Here is a 23,495-nt window from a genome sequence, read left to right on the forward strand (position 1 = left end):
TACCAACATCCAATCAATTTCAAAACAATACTTACTTTAGGATCTGAGCTCTTGAACTTTAACCTTTCCACCAATTCTATCATGGCTGCCTTCAGTCCTCCTGAGTCTTTGCTCTAGAAGAAAGAAAAGTCAAGGGTCACTAGAGAGCATTTTGTTTTTCTCTTAAACAGAATTTCAGAGGACAATGAAATGGAAAGCAATTTTTTCTTCTTATCATCCAAGAGAACTGAACAACTTAGGGAGACCTGCACTGCACTGACCCTTCCCCTTCTCTACAGACAAAGAGGGTTAGGACATAAATTGCCCAGTGACCTGAAAGAACTACTGGAATGAAAATTAAATGCAATTTGTACAGGCTGACTCACTGCTTCATCTCAGACTCAACTGTGCTGGTATTCACTGAAGGCCAAAGCCCTGCAAAAGAAATTTGCATCTTATGGCCTACTGATTTTTATTTTAAACTTTTATGTATCAGTGACAGAACTATGCAATATTAAATATTCTTATAAAAATAAAAGTGATGAAAACCATCCAAGACTTAACAGAAAACAGAATTACAATGTGCTGGTTAAGAGTACAAGGTTTTTGAGTCAGACAAATAGAGTTTCAAATCTGAGGTCTATCAATGACTAACCAAAGAAAATTACTGAATTTCTCAAAATCTTCTAAAAAACTGGGGAAAATAAATAGGTCATTATGAGGTTTAATTGAAACAGTGTTTGCACAGTATGTGGCACATAGTAAATGCTCCAAATGTCACCTGTTGTTATTACAGTGTAATGATTTATAGAACAGTCCAACCTTACCCTCACAGGTAAGCCTGTATATAATTTAAATTTTCTTGTGGCTACAATAAAAAAGTGAAAGTAATTTTAATGTATTTAATGTAACTCAATATGTCTAAAATATTATCATTTGCACTATGTAATTTCAATATATTACATTTTTTTCCACACTAAATCTTTGAAACCTTTTGTTTTTTTACACCTATAGCCCAATTCAATTTGGGCCACATTTCAAGTACTCCAAAGCCACACAAGGCTAGTGACTATCATGTTGGTCAACCCAAACTTAGAGTTCAGACTGTACAACCATATTGCCAGATTCAAATCTCAACTAGCTGTGTGATCTTAGGCACATCACTTAGCTTCCTTGTGTCTGTATTTCTTTACCTATAAATTGGAACTAACTACAGTAGTATCTATTTCATAGGTATGTAGTAAGATTAAATAGTTAATATGTCAAGATTCACAGAACAAGGCCTAGCACAGGGTAAACACAACAGGAGTATGAGATAGTTTTATTATTACTCTTTGTCTCTCTCTTGTTTTAAAAGTTCTTTAAAGGTAAGAACTACATCTTTTATATCTCTGTGTCTCCTGTGCCCAGCATAAGAAGGCATTGTAAAAAGCCTGCTGTACAAATGAACAAACTTAACCTTAAGACATGAATGTGCATTAATGATAACGTGTGTATGCACATGTGTCATTATCTGCAATTTTAAGAACTACTTTATTTTCTTATCTCAACAATTCTGTTGCACAGGGTATGACCATTCATTTTACCAGTGAAGAAATGAAGGCATAAAGAAGTAAGAAGAGTCAGGTGTGGTGACACACATCTGTAATCCCAGCTACTTGGGAGGCTGAAGCAGGAGGATCCCAAACTCAAGCTTGCCAATTTCGCAAGAGCCTGTCTTAAAAGAAAAAAATGAAAAGGGCTGAGGATGTAGCTCAGTGGCAAATGCTCCTGAGCTTAATCCCCAACACCACTGAAAAAAGGGTTGGGGGTAAGGTGGGCTGGATATGTAACTGAGAGTTAGAAACACTTGCCTAGTTTGTGCAAGGCCTTTGGTTTGATCTGTGGAACCACACACACACAAAAAAAAAAAAGATTGTCATTTTTATAGGGGAATAGATGATAATAAACAAACACTACAACTATCTCTTACTCAAAATTGGCCTTGGCCTCTAGATCAGTGAGGAGATTTATAGAACTAATTTCAGTTACTCCAAAACAGGAAATACTTAGTAAGAACCACTGAAAGGATTGAAATACATTATATGTTAAATCTTTCCCCTCCCAATCTACTCCTTCTCCCAAGTCTACATATGAAAGCAAAAGTCAAATGTAACATGACTATGACCAATATCTGCTTTAGATATGCTTTCTGAACAGATCACATTTCTATGCTAGCTATGGTTCTACATTGTACTAATTTCTACTTTTTAAAATGATTGTAGAAATTAGGGGAGTTATAAACAATCTTCAATCTCTATGGTCTCAGAAAAAGACAGCTGGGAAAAGGAATCTAGAAGTCACATATGAGGGAGTGAGAGAGATCTGAAGTACCTAAAAAAGGGTTAAGTTTTCAGACAATCCTGCTTTTACCAGATGATCAGACAATAAAGCCTGTCTAGTGATATCATTCCTTCTCATTGGTTGAACAAGCAGGTCATTTGTCCCTGGAAAGCTCTCTTTCACCCCATCCCAGCTGCCAGCACCCATTTTAAGCTCTTCAGCAAAAGCCTAATGTGTTATGACTTTCCCCATGGCTCTAAAAACAGAAAGGAATGTAGCAAACTGGGCCTTGAACCTTTCAGCAAAACAGAACTACGGAAGGAATTCCTAAGAAGCAGACAGTCTGTTTGCAGGCAGATGTGCCTTGTACAGAAAGATAAGGGAGCCCTTCACCTTCTTTCATAAAAATGCAGAGTGTCAGCAGAATCCTTCCTCCTTTACACAAAGCACAGGCAGCTTGCCTTCGCCTAGGGACAGGCGGCGGCACCTGAAGAGAGCCTCCAATCAGGAAATTCACCCATTGGCCCCCCCAGCTGACTCTCTTGAGAATTATTCTCAAAGATTAATTGGGCTCTATGTTGAAAATGCTATACTCAGCCTCTAAATGAGTGGTGAAGAAAACCTTCCCCAATGGCTTTAAAAGAAAAAAAAAAAAAAAAAACATAAAAAAAGCAGCTGGTCAAAAGAGAAAGGCTCTTCTGGGCAGACCTGACCCTGACAGCTGCAGAGCTGGTATGGAGGATGCTGGTCCAAATCCTCCCTACCCAAACCCCTGCTTTCCTGTACCCCCAAGGAGCCTTGTACACAGGTGTTCAAGCTACTTACTGTCCAAGCTCTGAGAAGACACCTCTCAAACTGTCCCTTTAGCCACACCTGAAACCTAGGGATACATATATACCAGGGGTGGAGTTCAATGCCTTTGGTCCATCTGCAAGCAGATGAACTCAGGAAGAGTCTCCATAGGACCACAGAGCAGGCTCAGGACATTGTATCGGATAATTTTTGGAGCCTGGGTACTCGAGTAACAGGAAGGTGACGGGCATGGTCAAAGGAGGGGACTTCAAAAGCATGGAACACAGAACATGGGTCTATCTAGGTCTGAAGGTGGCATCCGAGTATAAGTATCAATCTTGAGGCAAGCATTATGACTAGAGAAGAAGTGGGACTTTCCTGATATCCACACTGCACCTTCATCCACCAATGCATTCCAACAACACAGTTCAATGTGAACATATCTTGTTTATGTACTATTTTCTTTCCCCAAAAAAGTACAGAATAAAGAGACAAGCACCATGCTGTGACACCTACACCTGAGGAATTGATCAATTTGTGGAAGTTAAAAGGCTTCACAAAAGCCAGCTTCTAGAAGTGAGTCATGATAAAAAAAATACCTTACATACTAAGTTATTTTTTATTCTCTGAAACATATGCATATGCTCTTTCATTGGCATTTCACAGTAACTCTAAAAGATAGTGTATTCTCACTTTACAGCTGAGAATATCTGGTAGAAATAAAATGAGGATTCCCAAAAATCACAGAGCTCATGCACCCTTTAATTGGCATTTCATGATAACACAATAAAAGGAGATAGTGGAATCTCAATTGTTCCCCCAAATAAAAGCAGCAAAACCAGGATCAAAACGATGAAAAATAAAAAAAAAAATTATAACATGTACAACAGAAGAGATTAATCAAGAATATTAAAAGAATTCCTGTAAATTAATAAGAAAAAGACAATTAAACCCCAAAGAAATCCCAACAAAAGGGCATGGACATAGAAGAAATGAAAAACGGTTAATAAATACATCCAAAGATGTTTAAACTTACTCATAATTAAGATATCATTTCTTACCCATCAGACTGAAAAAAAATGTAATCTAATAACAGCAGGTGTTAAGGGGCTTAAGGTAAACTGAGGGCTTCCATATATTGCTGACTGAAGTGTAAAATGGAAATGCTACTCTGAAGTCACATGCCTAGCAAGTCCACTTTTCCTTTCCTCTTGAGAAACATTGATTCATCTCTCAAGGGGGCATGCACAAAGATATTTATTGCAACATTACTTGTAATACTGAAAACTGTAAACACCCTAAGCATTCATACATAGAGAAAGGCTAAATAAACTATGTAATTTACAAACTAAGGAATACCTTATAGCAAATAAAAGGAATAAAGTAGATCCATACATACAGCAAGACATAGTGTAAAATTAAAAAAGAAAAAAAATGTAAAATAATATACATAATAAGTACATATGTTCTATAGGTGATGTAAGTATGTAAAAGAAAAGTAATAACTACTGGGATTGGTATTAGGGATGATAGAAGAAGGGTTTTAGATTTAGTTCCATGTATTTGTGTTAGTTGCAGGACTTCCTGTCTAGGAGGAACAAGAATGGAATCTAGGCTTATCTCAGGATGTTACATTTCCAGCACTTTCTACAGTTAACTCTGAGAACTCTTAGCAAGAAAGAGGGAAAAAGTCAGGTCACCAAGGCTATTCTTGTTCCACCTAGACAGAAAGTCCTACAACTCTTCAGCCAAGTGTGTCAAGCTTCCCCCAGGTATAAAACCCCAGATGGCATGTGATCTAAGGGTCTCAGCTTTATTATAGTATCAGGCATGTGTAGATGAGATTCTATGCCTCCTGGGTTACTCCTGAGCCTTGCAGAACCAGCTTCCACCTGGCAAATTGCAAGCCTTCAATAAATATATGTTGAATAAGTGAAGAGCTTAAAAGAAAAAAAATCATGTCATTAACTTCAAGTAACATATAAACATACCTTAAATAAATACTGTATGTGAAAAAACTGTAGTAAAAATTAAGTGAAATAATGTGTAAAAAGTTTATAGTACCAGCCAGGCATGACGGCACATGTCTACAATCCCAGGAACTTGGGGGATCACAAGTTCAAAGCCAGACTCAGCATTTAGGGATGCCCTAAGCAACTTTGCAAGACGTGTCTCAAAATAAAAAAATAAAAAGGGCTGGAGATGTGGCTCAGTGATAAGCACCTCTGGGTTCAATCTCTGGTATAAAAAAAAAAAAAAGTAAAAAGGTTTATAGTACAGAAGCTAGCACATGCTAAGTTCTCAATAAATTTTGGTAATGGTTATTTATTGTTAGTATTAATTGAATAATGATATATCATGACTGCTAAGTATCAGGTACTAAGCTAGAGAAGCACTGAATAAAAAAAAATGAACAAAACCATTTGTTAATAATCAAAATATACTGCAGAACAGCAAGGAAAAAATCTTCAAAGAAATGGGAAAAAAATGATTTTGGAATATTTACATAAAAAATGCCTTCATATAGATAGTAAACATCAAGAGAATATGTCAGTGCGACTTAGAAAGCTTAATGTGAGTGGCAATAATTGAGAGTATAGGCAAATGAGATGTGAAAAAGAATATATACTTCAAAGTCAGACTTGGATTCAAATCCAAGTCCTTCCACTGACAAGCTGGGTAACACCCACCCAAAGTTAACCTCTTTGAGTGTCAGTTTCCTCACCTATAAAATGGGAATCATAACATCACAGCTTAGTACAGAGTTATACTGAGGATCACATTAAATAATGTATGAAAAAAAAAAAATAATGTATGAAAAGCAACTGATCTCAAACTGCTCAATACTAAGGATCATATTAAGTAATGTATGAAAAGCAACTGATCTCAAACTGCTCAATAAATGACAGCTATTATTTTTTCTCATCTATAGAACATTCTCAAAATTCAACAGAAAAGTTTCTACTTGTCTCTTAGTGTCATAACCTCAGCCAAAGGTAAGCATTTCCAATCCTCAAAATCTACCACTCAATACAGGTTATACCCTACAAGAGTTCACTGGACCTAAAATACAAAGAGGAGAAGAGTAAGGGTGCCTATATAAACTTACCCTTACCTCTCTTCATAACTGCCTATGGGAGAGAAAATAGAGGATACTTTCTAACCCAAAAGTAGAGGGTAAATTACCCCTGCTGCCAGACTAACTTGTCTTGAACTGAACTCAGAGCAGAACCTTAGATGGCTCTTTAATGGAAATAAATTAAAAAAAAAAAAAAAAAAGGAGGTGACCTTCACTTTTCTGTTTGGAAAAACTGGCTGCACCTTCAGCAGTCATCTTGGTCCATAAGAAGGACTACACCCTAAGGATGACAAAGAGGAGCAGGAAAGAGTCTAAATACCTCTTAACTTCATGGTCCTTCCAACCTTATTAGACTTCTTACATTCAGCCTCCCATAGTCTTCTATAAAAATTTCCCACAGTTCAAAATGTAAAACAAAATCTAAAGAGGACAACCAGCAAGACTTGTGAACCTAAAATTAGACCTACCAACTGTGTTTTGTTTAGCTAATGCATAAGGTACCAGCAGAACACTGAAATATATTGGAGCTTCTTCTCTGAAGATGAGTTTTTCAACAGCCTATCAACTCACCAGATTAAAGCAGGCAGAAGGAGCAGATGGAGAGGGGGCTGAACAGTTTTCACCCAAAGAAAACTTGGTGTCCAGAACATCTACTGCTGCCAGACTAACTTGTCTAGAACTGAACTCAGAACAGAACCTTAGATGGCTCTTTAATGGTAATAAAAAAGAGCCACAATTGCTAAGCATCTTCATATACTGTAGGCACCATGTTAAGCTCCTTACAAGACCTGTGATCTTATTTCTCTTCACTATAACCCACTCATGAGAAACAATTATGCCCATGTTACAGAATAAGAAACCAGGACTCAGAGAGGCCAAAGGAATCACCCAACATGACACAGCTAGGAAGTACAAGTGCCAGGAATCAAACTCACAGACTGCAAAGACAACTGGGGCAAAGACTTTTTCTTTAGTAACAGAACCTCAGTTTTTAGCTGGACATACTGTGGGACAATTAACTGAAGTTAACTATCTTAAAAGTTTGGACATATTACAATGGATGTTTTCTATAATATTATTGAAGTTAAAAAAGATTATTACCTGAACTAAAATTACCTAATCTAACACATCTGAAGTGAGTTTACACATAATTAAACGTTCCATAGTGTCATAACCTCAGCCAAAGGTAAGCATTTTCAATCCTCAAAAATCTACCACTCAATATTGGTTATACCCTGCAAGGGTTCACTGGACCTAAAATACAAAGAGGAGAAGAGTAAGGGAGAGCTGCTGGAGAGCTTCCTTTAAAAAGAGGAGTGTGCCTTCACTTTTCTGATTTGGAAGAACTGGCTGCACCTTCAGCAGTCATCTTGGTCCATAAGAAGGACTACACCCTAAGGATGACAAACAAAGAGGAGCAGGAAAGAGTCTAAATACCTCTTAACTTCATGGTTCTTCCAATCTTATTAGACTTCTTTCATTCAGACTTGTTTTACATGAGAGAGAAATAAATAACTATCTTGTTTGAGTTGCTGTTATTTTGAATTTTCCCAAGTTATTTCATTACTTTAGATGTATCTGAACTAAATTTCAATATAAATACTGATATGCTAAGCCACTATGCAAACTCTCAGCCTTCATTTATGTCCTAGGATTAAGATGAAATTATTAAACTTCATATCATACCATTTACTAAGTATTTCACATGTATCTAACTATTTAGCAGGCATTGTGCTAGGTGTCAGGAACACAAAGATCAATAACAAATAGTCCTTAACCCATAGAGGACAGACATGGAAAGAGTTAATACTGAAACAGTTTACAATATTTTGTGGGACAAAAATGTGCACAAGGGGCTGGGCTTGTAGCTCAATAGTAGAGTACTTGCCTTGCTTGTGGAAGGCACTGGGTTCGATCCTCAGCACCACATAAAAATAAAAATAAAGGCATGGTATCCATCTACTACTAAAAAAAAAATAGTGCACAAGCTGTTGCTATGGGAACAGAGAGAAGGGCTACCTGAACAGCCTCTATCTACCTTGTAAAACCCTGCCCATTTTTTACTTATTTATTTATTCCGTCTTTTAATCTTTTAGTACCAGGGATTAAACAAAGGGGCGCTTAACCACTGAGCAACATCCCCAGCCAGTTTTATTTTGAGACTGGGTCTCACAAAGTTGCTGAAGACCTCCTTAAGTTGCTGAGGCTGGCCTCAAACTCATGATCCTCCTGCTTCAGGCTCCAAGCCGCCAGGATTTCAGGCATGTGCCACTGTGCCCAGCCCTACCCATCTCTTAAAGCCTATATCAAATACCACTTCTTCCAAGAAACCATTCCTGGTTCCATACCCTCCAACTAAAAATATTTTTTCTTTTCTCTAAAGTCATATATCATACTGTTGTGCCTCTCTTCTAATACTTAACACATAAAAAAAAGACTCTCTTTCCTGCTGGGACACAAGCTTTCTAAAGTAAAAACCTCTTTTTATTCTTTTCAGTATGTGCTACACAGCTCACCAAAGTAAGTGCTCAAAAACAGAGATAAATAAAATTAACTTTAAAAAATAAAAGCCTCTGAAACTGAAGCTAACTATATGTTACAGTTTGGACATATTATAATGGAAGTTTTCTGTAATACCATTACTGAAGTTAAAAACAAATTACTAGCTGATTAAAAGAAAACTAGCTAAACACATCTGAAGTGAGTTTAATATATAATTAAATGTTCAATAAGAATTATCTAGAATACTAGAGTATACATCAAAGTCATTGCCATGTGCTTATTTGCTATAAATTATGGATTAAGCCTTTAATATATTTGGAGTATTTTGCTTTTTCATTCTTGATTAGTTCTGACATCTAAAAAAGGTATCAACTTTTACTCACCCTCACAATGCCATGTTGGCTTAATCCCTATCACAATGATACATATATACATACATACACATTTACACACACATGTAGTAGGATCCATCTCTCCAGGGCCAGGACTTCTCTCTATTCCATATAGCAGGGCTAAAGCTTTTGTTTCAGGTTCTTTGTCTATATCTCCTTTTCTGAGAGGTCCATGAACATCTGTACTCCTTCCTACCACAAGTTTAGTCCCTGTTTTGGATATTAAAACAACCAATAGGAGTTAAGTGCATGAAACTGAGCTGTCATCCCAAATTGAACTGGGTACACTAATGGACAGGCATACAGGGAAAACTCCATGTAGTATGTTGTGGTTAAAAGATTGGTGTCAAAGGTATACAGTCCTTTATTCCCAGAGGAACCCGATACATCAGCAACCTTATTCTGAAAATCAATTGTGTAACTGTATAAAATGCCTCTCAATTCATTCTATTTAATTGGAAGGTCAAGGAAGAGAAAAAGGAGATCACTGGAGTCTTGGGAGAAAAAGCATGAAAAACCTGTACCTTTTCTCTAAAGGTGGGCTGTTCAAACCCTAGGCTAAGCTCTGCCAATTTCCAACTGTATGATCCTGGACAAGTATCTGACCTCTCTTATGCCTCAGTTTCCTCTTTTGTAAAGTAGATATAATAGAAGAATGTGCATTTGGGGTTGTCATGAGGATTACAAAAGTTAATATATACAAAGCACTTAAAAAATGCCTGCACACGATAGTATATAGGTGCTAGCTAGTTATATTATTTTTGAGGAGAGAGAGAGAGAATTTTTTAATATTTATTTTTCAGTTTTTCAGTGGACACAACATCTTTATTTTATTTTTATGTGGCGCTGAGGATCAAACCCAGGGCCCTGCACATGCCAGGCAAGCGCGTTACCGCTTGAGCCACATCCCCAGCCCAAGTAATATTATTTTTAATCACTGTTCCTGAATTAGGCTGTGCTAAAAGAAAATAAAAGTGAATGAGGGAAAGGCAAAGATAAATTTTCAGCCTAGTGCAAGAGACACTAGCTGATCACTATTCACAGGATACCACAGAAAAAGAGGGTCAGAAATTTCAGAACCTGAGAAGATCCCCTATCTCTCAGACATTGACAGTAAAAAGTCATGTTAATTGTATGAACCCTTACTACTGTGGTTGTCTTTCTAAAAATTTACAACCGGGCATGTAGCACACGCCTATAATCACAGTGACTGGGAGGCTGAAGCAAGAGGATCACAATTTCAAGACCAGCCTCAGCAACTTAGTGAGACTCTGCAACATGACAAGAGCCTGACACAAAAATTAAAAAAAAAAAATTAGAAAAGAGCTGAGGATGTAACTCAGTGGTAGAGCACACCTGGGTTCAATCCCCAGAACCAAAACATAATAATTAATAACCCAGAAGACATGGTGACTAAACATAATGTGGTATCCTAGGTGAACTCCTAGAACAGAAAAAGGACCCTGGGGTAAACTAAGGAAATATGAGTATATTATGAACTATGGTTAATAATGTATCAATACTGGTTCATTAACTGTAACAAATGTATCACATTAAAGTAAGATGTTAATAATAGGGGAAACAACATTCAGCATATAGGAATTCTCTTAAGCTATCTGTATAATTTTGCTGAAAATTAAAACAATACTAAAAGTTAGAAGTTTATTTAAATATACACACATATCCCTGGGCCCCATCTTGAGCGATTTTGATTTGATTGGCTAGGATGAAACTAATCACAGTTACTCTTTAAACAACCCCCACCCACAAGTGATTCAAATGTGGAATCAAGACAGAGAAACAGTTTACTTTGCAGACCTCACCTCCTATTCCTCTTTCACTCCACTTAATCCTATAATAGCTTTCTTGCTGCCCTCCCAACACCAAAGTTCATCTCTCTAGACTTCACATTCACCCTCCTTTCTGCCTTAACCTCTTTTCTCCCAGGCCTTTAAAAAATTTCTTAGATTATAAAATATAATGTTAAGAGTTAAGGTTGATGAAAGGGCTCAGTGATAGAGCACCTGCCTGGGTTCAAGCCCCAGCCAAGGGAAAAAAAAAAAAAAAAAAGATTGTAGAAGAGTCCAAACACTTAACAAGACACAATTATGGTGTGCTAAAAGAAAATAAAAGTGAATGAGGGAAAGGCAAAGAGACATTTTCAGACTAGTGTAAGAGACACTATCTGATCACTATTCACAGGATACCACAGAAAAGAGGGTATCCTACTCCACCTAACCCTGCAGAGGCCCTATAATCTCTCTAATAAAGTTCCATCACTGTTAATATCAAATTCCCTGAAAAATGGATCTCCATAAGCACAGATTCAGCCATAGAGTATTTCTATTTGTGCTAACACTGCATTACAATTGCTAGAACAATGTCAATCTCTCACTTCCAAAGCCAAATAATCCCTTCTAGGAAGTTTATGAACCAAACCAATTGTCTCTGCTATGACTTTGTAAGCACTACTGAATGATAACACAATAGAAGGTTTTCCTGATCTCTGCAAGATTTCATACTTCAGGTATCTGCCCAAATACTATATGGTCAGAGATGCCCTCCATACCCACCACACCACTGACTCTTTCATAACCATGACTTATTTTTTTTGTAGTACATATCATCATCCAAAACTACTTCACCCACATTAGAGTGTAAACTCTAAAAAATTAGGGCACTGCCTGTCCTGTTCATTTCTAAGACAGAACAGGTTAAGGAAGCGCATTTTGAACATTAGGCTAAAGTGGGAGTCCCAGAGAACCATTTAGGAGTGGCTCCAACTAATGATACCAAGCCATCTCCTTTACCTTAGATTTTTTTCTTATTTTGAATAAAAAGACACTTGTCAAACTACTGTGTAGCCAATTCTTCATGCTCTTATTAAAAAGTGTACTATATCCTTTCAGAAAATTAGAAGAAATAAAAATATATAAATAGGTACACTATAGTACACCTTTAACCTTCTTTTCCCTACCACAGGCAACACTGACCACTATGGAATACAACATGGCATCCCTCCACCTTCAGCCCATCTGGAGTCAGTTGTTCTGAGCATATACCTATTATCCTTCCAACCATCCTGCTACCGCTCCCAGTACCCCCTCAATTACTCCACTTCCCCCTACAGTTGTTCCCAAAATCACTTACCTATTTCTCCCCAAATATGACTTAAAGGCAAACTCAAAGGCAAGAGGGTATGGCTTCCAAACCTTTGAAATTGTTCATAGCAAGGCCATGTTAAGAACTCTTCAGATGCTATATACCTGCTGAATTATGCCAACCACTTCTCCCTTTGCCATTTTCTAAGACTCTTCCTTTTCTTCAGATTATTTTAGGGTGAACTAGACAAGTGTTTTTCAAACCACAGGACATGATCATAGTGTGCCATGAAATCAATGTAGTGGGAGGATCTAGAATTTTGATCAGAAATACAACACATCATAGGCAACCAAGTAAACAGTGTTCCATTTGAATTATCTAACGGGTATATTATATGTGTGCATAAGGGTATGAACAAGGTCACAATTAAAATACATTTTGCCTAATGTCGATTATATTCAAAATAATTTTTAAAACTACTGATCAAGAGGCTGGGGGTGTATGTAGCTCAGTGATACAGTGCTTGCCTAGCATGCCCAAAGCCTTGGGTTCAATCTCTAGCACCACAAAAAGGAAAAAAAAAAAAAAAAAGAAGAACCACCTACTGGTCAAGAGTACTGATTAACTATACTTTTGCTGCAACAAAAAATTCAATAAATGTACCTCTAAATGAAAATTCCCTTCACAATATGAGAACTTCCATATCAGGAAATCTATAAATTAGATGAATTTCCTTTGTCTCAATGACTCAGAGCCAGAGATTATAAAGTAAGGGAAACCTGCATATTTGAGTTGAGAAATCATGATCAAGATGAGTGACAAGTATGCTGTGTAACTATTTTTCCAGTGTAAAGCTAGAGTCCAGGCTCAGTTCAATATTAGGCCCACAAAATTCTCCAGAGACTAAATCCAATGGAGTTGAACTGCAATATAGCAAAGACAAGGAGAAAAGCAAAACAGTGTTTCGGTGATGAAGGGTTGAGCCTCTTCAGGGTGTTCACCTCTAACTATTTGGCCTAAGCAGGCTGCTTCTATACCTATTCCCCTCTTGATGTACAATAATTCTGGTTTTCTTCCTATTCTGGTATACTGTTATGTTTGTTTTTTTCCTAAATATCAGCAAACCTCAGCAAAAATGTGGCCTTATACCACCAATACCAGTCATTCACAGCCTGATTCAGTGCTGAGGTATTAAAACATGAATTGTACAAATTCCTCCCAACTCTAAATTTACATGTTTAAATAGCTTCTTCATATTAATAATAATAACTACTAATACTCATGGAGGGCTAAAAATGGTATAGTCTCTTATCACCTGTTAAGTCATGTCACTCTCACACACACACACAAAAAAATGTATTTTCTTTCTTATATCCATTTTAGACATGTGGAAACACAGTCAAACTGTTACATACCTTGTCCAAGGTCAAAAAGTAAGATGCAGAGCTAGGATAATTCCCATACCTTTCTAATTCCATTTTATACTTAATTTTTTAAATTTATAATACATAAATTTTTGCTTATTTTTTTCTTCTCTATTTACCTCTAATTCAATGAAACCTCCAGCAGAAGCAGGGACATCTTCCACTTTGTTCACTGCTATATCCCCAATTTTAGAGAGTACTATTCTCAGCTAATGTATAATACTTATTGGACAAACAAATGAACGCAGTAAAACAACAATCTTCTTTTACCTATCATCACAATGAATCGCTTTTAATAATCCAAAAGACTTACTCTCTGGCTAACAGCAAATGTGCATTTCATTTAAAATATTTTAAACCAGAGAAGAACTGAAACAAAAGTTGCAATTAAGCTCCCACTATGTTCAAATCTTTATTGATTCAGAATGATCAGTCCCTCCCCAGTCTTAGTCCCTCCCCCACATCCAAGAGAACAAATGATGTGCCTTTTCTGAAGAGAAAGAGAAAAAAACAGTTATATGAGTTATATAGAAAAAAATATAGGTGAAGCCCTAGGTTCAATTCTTAGTATGCGTACAAACACACACAGGAAATAAAATAAAAAACAAAGAAAAAAATTATAACTTGTCTCTAAAAGTTCTTTTAAACACAATGTCTGGCATTAAATGAAAAATTATGAGACATGAAAAGAATCAGCAAAATATGACATATAATCAAGGAGATCAAAAAGATCCAGAAACAGATTTCTGAAAAGTAACCAAATCAATGTTGTAATGTTGAAAAGCATGGTATCTTAATTTAATGAATACATAATAAAGTATTTGCATCTGCAAGGGAGGGAGGGAAGTTGGGAGGAGTAAATCTTTGGAGTGATTTCTAGGAAACAGTGCTACAAAGCACAAAACGGTATTTAATATTCTTTCAAAAAACCCATGATTATAGTTTCACCAAAGAGAAAATATTAGACAAATCTGAATTAAGAAACATGCTACAAAATACCTGGCTAACACTCTCAAAACTAATAAGATCATCAAAAATTTTTAAATGTAATGTGAGGTCTTGGATAGGATCCTGAAATAGAACTCATCAGGGAAAAAATTGGTGAAATTCAATAAAATCTATAGTTTAGTTAGTAATAATGTTCCAATGTTAGAACAAACAGTTACAAGTAGTAGCCCTAGATCTGAAGATATTTATTAGTTCCCAGAAAATGGACTGCATTTGGCTGGGAGTGAAGGTGAGGTGGGAGGGGAGGAAATGGTAAAAGAAAGCAAAGCTTATGGCCAGCTTGGACTGGGATATTTAAAGGAGATCCTTTTCATAAGAGACTTGAGACTCTCCACCTTTCCAACCCTTGTCAAAGAGTAAAATCCAGAGTAAAGGCAAACTAAAAGTAAATTTGTCAGTATCTGAACCTCCAAGAACTGGAGGGAGTATCTGAAGCTGTACAAAATAGAGAAGGAATGAGAATGAAAGAAAAATCTTTAAAAAGAGACTGTAACCCTGGGAAGGCCCTCCTGAAAATCTGGCCCAAGAAACCTCTAAAAATTAATTTAGTTTAAGGGAGTTCTACATAAGTTGTATTCTCAGGCCTCAGCTTTAAAAGCAAGCCAAAATCTTCTATTGACAAATACAGCTTCATTCAAGTCTTCAAGAGCCTCCACAGTTTTTGGTGTTTTGTTTTGGTACTGGGGATTGAACCTAGGGGCACTTTACTACATTCCCAGTACTTTTTTATTTTGAGACAGTTTCACTATGTTGCTGAGAGTCTTGCTAAGTCACTGAGGCTGTCCTCAAACTTGCTATCCTCCTACCTCAGTTTCCTGAGTTGCTGGAATTATAGACATATGCCACCATATCCTGCCCCCAAAAATAATATTTTAAAGGCAACTGAGTTACTCAGTCAAGCATAAAAGGTGTGTGTGTGTGTGTGAGAGAGAGAGAGAGACAGAGAGAGACAGAGAGAGAAATAATTTCAAAGAAAAAAATCAAAAACATCAGCAGATAGAGCTCTATAAATGCTTCACACATTGGAATTATCAGAGGCAGATTACAAATCAACATGCCTACTGCTCTTAAAAGAAACAGAGGATAGCTACATATGAGAAAAGAATGGTCCTGATTGGGCTGGGGATTTAGCTAAGTGATAGAGCACTTGCCTAGCATGCTCTAGGCCCAGGGCTTGATCCCCAGTAGAGGAAGGAAGGGAGGGAAGGAGGGAGGGAGAGAAAAGAAGGTCCAGATAACATCCATGGTTAGTTCTATCAAATTTTAGGAAGAAATACCCAATCTTACAAAAATACTTCTGGAACACTGAGAGAACAGGACATGTCAGAAATATTACACCCTGTTTTAGACTATGAGGCCAGCATATCCTTGACAACAAAAATCTCATGAGAACAGTACAAAAAAAGAACAACTGCTAGGGGCTTTGGCACCCACCTGTAATCCTAGTGAGCAGGAGGATCACAAGTTCCAGGCCAGCCTCTAAGACATAATTAGGCCCTACGCCCCTCTGAGGTCAATCCCCAGCATCCCCCCTCAACAAAAATTACAGGCAATTTGATAAATATAATGAAAAAGAAATACTGTATAAATTATTAATAAACCAAATACAAAAACATAGTGATACTTCATCATAACCAAGTTGGGTCAAATATATCCCAGAAATGCAAAGTTGATTTAATTATAAAACATACAAACATGAAGAGATGAAAATAAGGCCATATACATATGTACACACCTCTATTTACAAAACAAACAAACAAGCAAAAAAATTAAAAAAACCCGAATAAGCAAAGAATTAATAAAAATGGTTACCAGCTAGTGGAAGAAGCAAAGAACAGAGGCTTCAGAGATATGTGAACATATTTCTGATTTTTAATTTAATCACAAAAAGTAAATCAATTAATTCATCACATCAACATAGATCATTCCAACAAATGCAGAAAAATAGCTTGATATTCAATATCTAAGAAAAACTTAGCAAACTAGGACTAAAAGAGAATCTTCTTAATCTGATGAAACATATCTATTAAAAACTATAAAATATATCATACTTCAAATAAATTATTAGGATATGTAAGAGAATTTAGCAGATAGCTTAATATAAAAACCAATATGGAGGCCAGACACAGTAGCGCACACCTGTAATCCCAATAGTTCAGAAGGCTGAGACAGGAGGATGGCAAGTTCAAAGCCAGCTTCAGCAATTTGGTGAGTTCCTAAGTAATTTAGTGAGATCCTGTCTCTAAATAAAATACAAAATAAGGCTGGGAATGTGACTCAGTGGTCGAGTATCCTGGAATTCAATCCCTGGTACGAAGAAAAAAAAAAAAAAAAAACCCAATATGGAAAATCTAATCAAATTCCTATATGTAATTAAAAAGCAAAAATTAAAAACATTTTTACAATATAAAATTATGAAATATATAAAAAAAAACTTCACAAAGGATCTTTTAGGGAAACTATAACTGAAGCAATAAAACCTAAATAAATGGACCACAAGACTTTTTTTGTAATGGTATTAATTCTCCTTATATTGGTTTATAAATTCAATACAATACCCAAAAAATACCTCCAAAAAATCTTGAAAAAAAATTTTTTATAGGGCTGGTGTTGTGGCTCAGCAGTAGAGTGCTCGCCTAGGATGTGCAAGGTCCTGGGTTCGATCCTCGGCAACACATAAAAATAAATAAATAAAATAAAGGTATTGTGTCCAACTACAACTAATAAACAAATATTTTTTTTTTAAATATAGCATAATTCTACAAAATGTAAAGAATAAGGCTGACTGAAACACTTGTAGAAGAACAAAGTAGAAGGACCTGCTCCACCAGATATTAAAAGCTATGGTAACTGAGAAAACATCTTGTTCACAGAAAAATATACTATAACAGTATGGAAAAGAAGAGTCAAGACACATGCTCACAAACACTTGATATATGACATGGAATAGCAGATCAGTATATAAAGGGCATTTTTTTTTTTCTGGCAGTGCTGGGGACCGAATTCAGGGGTGTTCTACCTCTGAGTTAAAATCCCAGGCTTGTTTTAAATTTTTTGAAACAAGGTGCAGCTAAGTTGCCCTGGCTGGCCTTGAACCTACAAATCTCCTGCCTTAGCCTTGGAAGTCACTGGGATTACAGGCATACCACACACACCTGGCAAAAGGTGTTCTTTTTCAATAAATGCTGTTAGAGCAACTGGTTATCTGTATGGGGGGCAAAAAATGAAACGGACCCCTACTTTCACTAAAAAAAATCATTACTAAGTGGAATAAGATCAAAAAAGCACAAACCATAAAGTACTGATAAATTATAGCTTGTTAAAATCTTTATTCAAGAACTTAAAAACAAAAGAAAAAATACAAATTAGAAGATATTTGAAACCCATATAAAACAACAAAGAAGTCAAGAACAAATACATGGAAAATTCCTATAAATTAATGAGGGAAAAAAAGATACACACTCCATTAGAAAATGTGCAAAAGATTTGATGGGGTACTCCACGAAAAGAGGAAATACAAAAGATACTCAAAGTCATAAGTAACCAGAGAAATGCAAATAAAAACTACAATAATATACCATTCATTAAATGCCCATAAGATTGACAAAAATGAAAAACTCTAACAGCAAGTAGTGGTGAAAATATAGAGCAAGCGGAACTCATACTCTTCATGAAGGTGCAAACTGGTACGACCACTTTAGAAAACAGTTGGTAGCATCTGATATTACTGAAGACAGGCATAATCTGTGACCCAGCAATTTCACTCCCAGATTCATAATCTATTTAAAAACACAAGTAACCATATACCAGGACACATAAACAAGAATGTTTATACTGACACTGTAACAGTCCAAAGCTTCAAGAATATTCATCTATGACAGAATAAGTAACTTGCAGCATATTCATAAAATAGACTTCAATACAGCAACGAAAATGGATGAATCTTGCATTTAAAAACTGAAGCAAAACCCAAAAGAATGTATAATAAAAACATAATACCAATAGTGTCAAGTTCAAATAAATTTAGGAATGCATATATACGTGGTACAAGTATAAAGATAAGCAAGGAAACTACCCCAAAGTCAGGATAGTGGTTACCTATGGGGGAGAGACATGGTTGTAACTGAAAAAGTGTATAAGTGGTGTCAATATTGCTAGTAATATTCTACTTCTTACCTGGGTGGAAGTTATATCACTATTTGCTCTATAATTGTTACTGTGCATGTTTTTACATACTTTCTGAATGTGTACTTTACAATAATAATAGCAATAATAAAGGAAAAATGTCAATACAAGGGATTTTCATTATCAAAATATGCTATCCAGCTAGGTGCAATGGCATATACCTGCAATCCCAGACTCAGGAGACTGAGGCAGGAGGATCACAAGTTAGAGGCCTGCCTCAGCAACTTAGCAAGACCCTCAGCAAAGTTCTGTCTCAAAATAAAAACATTAAAATATTGGGGGTGTGGCTCTTAGTAAAACTCCCCTGGATGCAATTCCCAGTACCAAAAAAAATTTTTTGTTATCTCAATGCTAGCAACTGTAAGGTTGCTTAGGGAGCAAAAGTTGTCATAATATGACATTTACTAATGTACTGATCACTTAATGCTGATCACACAAACTTCTCAACTTGATTAACATCAGTTTCTCTTGCTTGTTGTGAGCATCCAAAATACAAATACATTTGCAAATTCATTTTTTCAACAAATATTTACTAAATTCTACTACTTGCAAAACACTGTTCTTAGAGTACCAGCAAAGTCCAAGGTAAGTAAAAGCCCAGACAGAAAATCTGAGAACCTTCATTTCTACCCCCATTTGGCCTTGGCCCTCTTACACTCCCTTACCACTCTTACACTTCATGTGTGAAACTCTTACCAAGTTTCACACATGAAGAACCAAAAAGCAGCATCCAAGGCTCACATCAAGTAATTATGAAAATCACTACCCTAGGGAGTATTCCTGGCAGAGGAATCACTGCTTGGATTTATTTGACAAAATCATGGTTTCCTGTTTTTAAGGAAGCAGAGATCCCTCTATCAAAAACTCTCCGTCAAGGCACTAGTTTTGACAATGATGGTGCTTTGGAGATTGACCAAAGTGGGGGTCAAAAACTTTTAAGGAATGCTTTGCCTGGGATCCAGAGACAAGAGGCTTGCAATTTTTCAGAAATTATACACTAGATTTCATATGTACACATATGTTTTTTCAGGTTAATGGCCATACCTTCAAGTGATTCTCTAAGTTGTTCAACCAAAAAGGGTGAATAAGAACAGCTCCCAGGAAGTTGAATAGTCTAGCTTTTGAGGGACAAGTCAATGTAGTCACTGCGAGGTCATCTGAATTGAAACCCACCTGTCCTGACCCCTAGGCCTCTGCTCTTCAATACCCAATACTTACTCTCAATTCTTCGAAGGCTTCATCTAGAGTGGAGAGCTGGTGGCCCTGGTGAGCCCCAATGACTGGACACAGGACACAGATGAGCTGCCTATCTTCCTGGCAATAGGTGCTCAAATCCAGCCCATGGTCTGGACACTTCCTCTTGGCCACTCTCTCGGCTTCCATTTCTATTTCTGGGTCGAATTCGCTTTCTGCCTCGGTTTCCCCTTCTGCCTCCGACTCTCCTTCTTGGTTGTCTTCCTCCGCCTCGCTCTCTTGCTCATCCTCCATTTCTTCCTCACTGTCCTCGTCACTCTCTTCGTCGCTCTCGTCCTCGCTCTCTTCCTCCGTCTCGCTCTCTTCCTCCGACTCACTGTCCTCCTCCGACTCGCTCTCTTCCCCCGCCTCGCTTTCTACCTCCCCGTCCTGCTCCACCTTGGCCCCGACCTCTTCCTTCCCGGCCCCCTCCCCGCCGGCTCGCGAGGTCCAGGCCTGGGCGCCATGGATGTACTCTGCCAGGTGGTGACTGAGGAACTTCTCCTTGTGCGCCTCGGCGTGGCGGCGACAGTAGCAGAAGCCGCATTCTCGGCACACTTCCTCGGCCCCCGGAGCCTCGTCGGGCTCGCACTCGTCACACGTGCCGTCGTGAGGCAGCTCCTCGAAGGCCGCGCCCACTCCGGAGGCCATGTGGGTGCTGTGACGCGGCCGAGGCCTCCGGGCCCGCGGGCTCGCCGCCTCCCCTCGGCGCGGCCTCCTCTCTTCCCTTCCCCCGGCGCCGGGGTCCCCTCCTCGGGAGTCGCCACTCGGCTGGGCCGCGCGGCGTCCGGGAGCGGGGCTTGGGGCCGCGGCCGCCCTCGCCGGGCCGCGAGCTCAAGGCCTCCCCGCCGGCTCGGCCTGCTCGCGCGGCGCTGCGCAGCGCTTCCTCTGCTGCCGGCACTTCCGGCGCGGCCGCTGGCGCCCCGTCGGCCCCCGCGCTGCGCCGCGCCGCTGCTCGACCTCCGCTGCCCGGGGAGACCGCGGCCGCCGCCGGCCCGCACCGCCCCGGTTCCACTTTCCTCTCACCGTCAGGCGTCCTCCTTTCACTTCCTGAGTCACTTAAAGTGGCAACGGCCCTTTTCTGCTTTTCCCGCGGGGCTCAGCTCCGCCACTCGGGATCGCAGCATCCCCGGCAAAACGAGGATGGATGCAGTCTCCCGCTCGCTGCGGGGGCGGATGTTGGGCCCCGCCTCCCCCGCTCCCTCCCTGGAGGTGTCAGTCTTCCCCATAAACCTCCTCTAGTATGGGGTCCGGGTGGACTTCGGTCTTTCAGCTGCTAGGTACAGTCCCAAGTGTTCTACAAGGTGCGAGGACCCTGTTGTTTACCATACTGAATCTGACCTCTCAGGATTTCCACCGGCCCCAGAAGGGCTATGTTTGTTCTCTCTCCTAGGCCCAGGGAATCTCAGAGTCAGGCTGTGCAAGCAAACGTTTCCCATCCTAAGCGGACTGAGCTTTGTCTGTTTGCAAAGTCTGTTTGCATTCCTGCCTCCTAGGGGCCCAGACCCTTCCCCCCCCCCCCCCCCCCCCCCCGCAACTCTAACTTGAGTTAGACTGAGATATCCAGAGTATTTGTCCAGTGAGAGTTCCAGTCTGACTCCTTCACTCCTTTATGGAAGGAGCCCCTCTAGATTCACATTAGGTTCCAAGAGAAAGGATTAAAGTGCCAAATCTTTGCATGACTCTTTAAAAGACTGGTGTTAGAAGACTTATTGCCCAGGGCTCCCAAATCCTAGGACCACTACTGAATCAGCATTGTGGTCACACTCAAGTTAATTCATCATTTTGTTTTCCATCTTTAAAAATAAATAAATAAACTTTGTAAAGTCAAACAATAGTAACACCTATCTCATGGGTTATTGTAAAGATGCCTGCACTGTTGAATGTTTTTAAGCTTTAAATATTACTTTTGCACAAATTATAGTTAGTGCTGGAAATGGCCCTTTAGAGGAGGTTTTGAAATGTATTTTAAATATATAGGGTATTTTTGTCTGTCTGCTTGTATTTAGACCACATTGATGTCTTTTCATTCACAGAAAAGCTTTTAAAGCTTTTTTTTTTTTTTTTTGTATTGAGAGAGGAGAGGAAAAGGGCCTTTTTACATAGGGGAGGGAATATGGTTGATGACAATGAAAGGGGTTGGAAAGGTGTCAGTTTTCCATTGATTTCCTTAGATAATTTTAAGCTAGAATTTCCAGATGATCTTCATAAAAATACTAGGGTACAAGGAGTGTCTCCATGGATAATGTATGGTTAATCTTTGAGCAATTTTGTTAGATGTTTATTTTTTAGAAACTTTGTTTTAAACCTCAGAACAATTCTAAAGAATTCTGAAGAGCATTAGGTTTGTTTTGTTCCAATTTCATATAGTTCTTTTTTCCTTCAGTTCATTTCTCTGAAAATTATTTCTGTGTCTGCATTGGAAACAAGGATTGATGCACCATTCTGAAAACAAAATGCAATCAATGCCAACTCAAACACCAACATTAGTATATTTAGTGAATAGTGTTTCTTACTTGGTTATTTCCACCTCCTTCCCTGGCGAAACAGGAAGCAATTTAGCCTTTAAAAACATGTTATTGCATTTAGGAATCTTTTTCCATTGAAAAAAAAAAATGTTGTTTTTTTTGTTTGTTTGTTTTTTGTTTTTGGTTTTTGAAACAGGGTCTCATTATTTTGTTAGGCTAGCCTTGAACTCCTGGGCTCAAGTAATCCTCTTACTTCAGCCTCCCAAAGGCTAGGACTCTGGAAATATGAGTATGTGCCACCTCACTTGGCTGAAACTATTTTTTCAATGTCTTTAAAGGACATTTGTGTATTTAGGATCTTTGGTGAGAGGAGGGAGAGGCTTGTTGTTATCATTATTATTATTTCTTCTTAATCATAACCTGACAGAGTTAAAATGTAATACTGTGCAGTTCAGTATCTGACACTTTACAATCTTTGTTTGAGCCCTGTGAAGACAGGGTTTGTGAGGCAGAAGCTGACAAAATTATTAGAAAGGGTTTTCATAAAGTTCTGGTTTCATAATGTGCCAGTGTCAATGAGGTGGATCTTCTGTACCCCTCTACATGGAAATCAGAACCTTTCAATTCCCTCTAGATTTGGAAGCTTTGGAAACATCCAGAGATAGACCCCTTGCATAGAAAATTTTCTCAGAATGTAGCAGTTTAAAACAAAATATTATCTCACACAGTTTCTGTGGTCCAGAAATCTGGGAGTAGTTCAACTGGGTATCTCTGTGTTTTAGTCAGCTTTTTCACCACTGTGACTAAAGGAACTGGCCAGAACAACTGTAGAGGAGGAAAAGTTTATTTGAGGGCTCACAATTTCAGAGGTTTTAGTCCATAGAAAGCTGGATCCTTTCCTCCTGGCTCGAGGTGAGGCTGAACATCATGGAGGAAGAGTGTGGCAGAGGGAAGCAGTTCATATGGTGATCAGAAAGCAGAGAGAGAGGTCTCCACTTGCCAGATACAA

The 23,495-nt window shown here is 38.3% G+C and overlaps 1 protein-coding gene across 2 annotated transcripts in view; it reads right to left on the reverse strand.

Annotated features, from left to right (window-relative positions):
* Positions 1 to 20,966, reverse strand: part of Trim44 (tripartite motif containing 44) — a 112,188-nt gene extending 91,222 nt beyond the window's left edge. The window contains exons 1-2 of one of the 2 annotated variants that reach the window (XM_027936440.2): positions 20,004 to 20,961; positions 36 to 113 (exon numbers count right to left, since the gene is read on the reverse strand). In XM_027936440.2, coding sequence (XP_027792241.1) covers positions 36 to 113; positions 20,004 to 20,669 — 744 coding nt within the window. In that variant the 5' untranslated portion in view covers positions 20,670 to 20,961. Of the gene's footprint in view, positions 1 to 35; positions 114 to 20,003 lie in introns of both variants that reach the window. The other variant, XM_071616300.1, reaches the window with a different exon arrangement.
* Between the last annotated feature and the right edge of the window lie 2,529 nt (positions 20,967 to 23,495).

This window comes from Marmota flaviventris, chromosome 9 (genome assembly GCF_047511675.1).
Source record: "Marmota flaviventris isolate mMarFla1 chromosome 9, mMarFla1.hap1, whole genome shotgun sequence".
In the NCBI taxonomy this organism is placed as follows: Eukaryota; Metazoa; Chordata; class Mammalia; order Rodentia; family Sciuridae; genus Marmota; species Marmota flaviventris.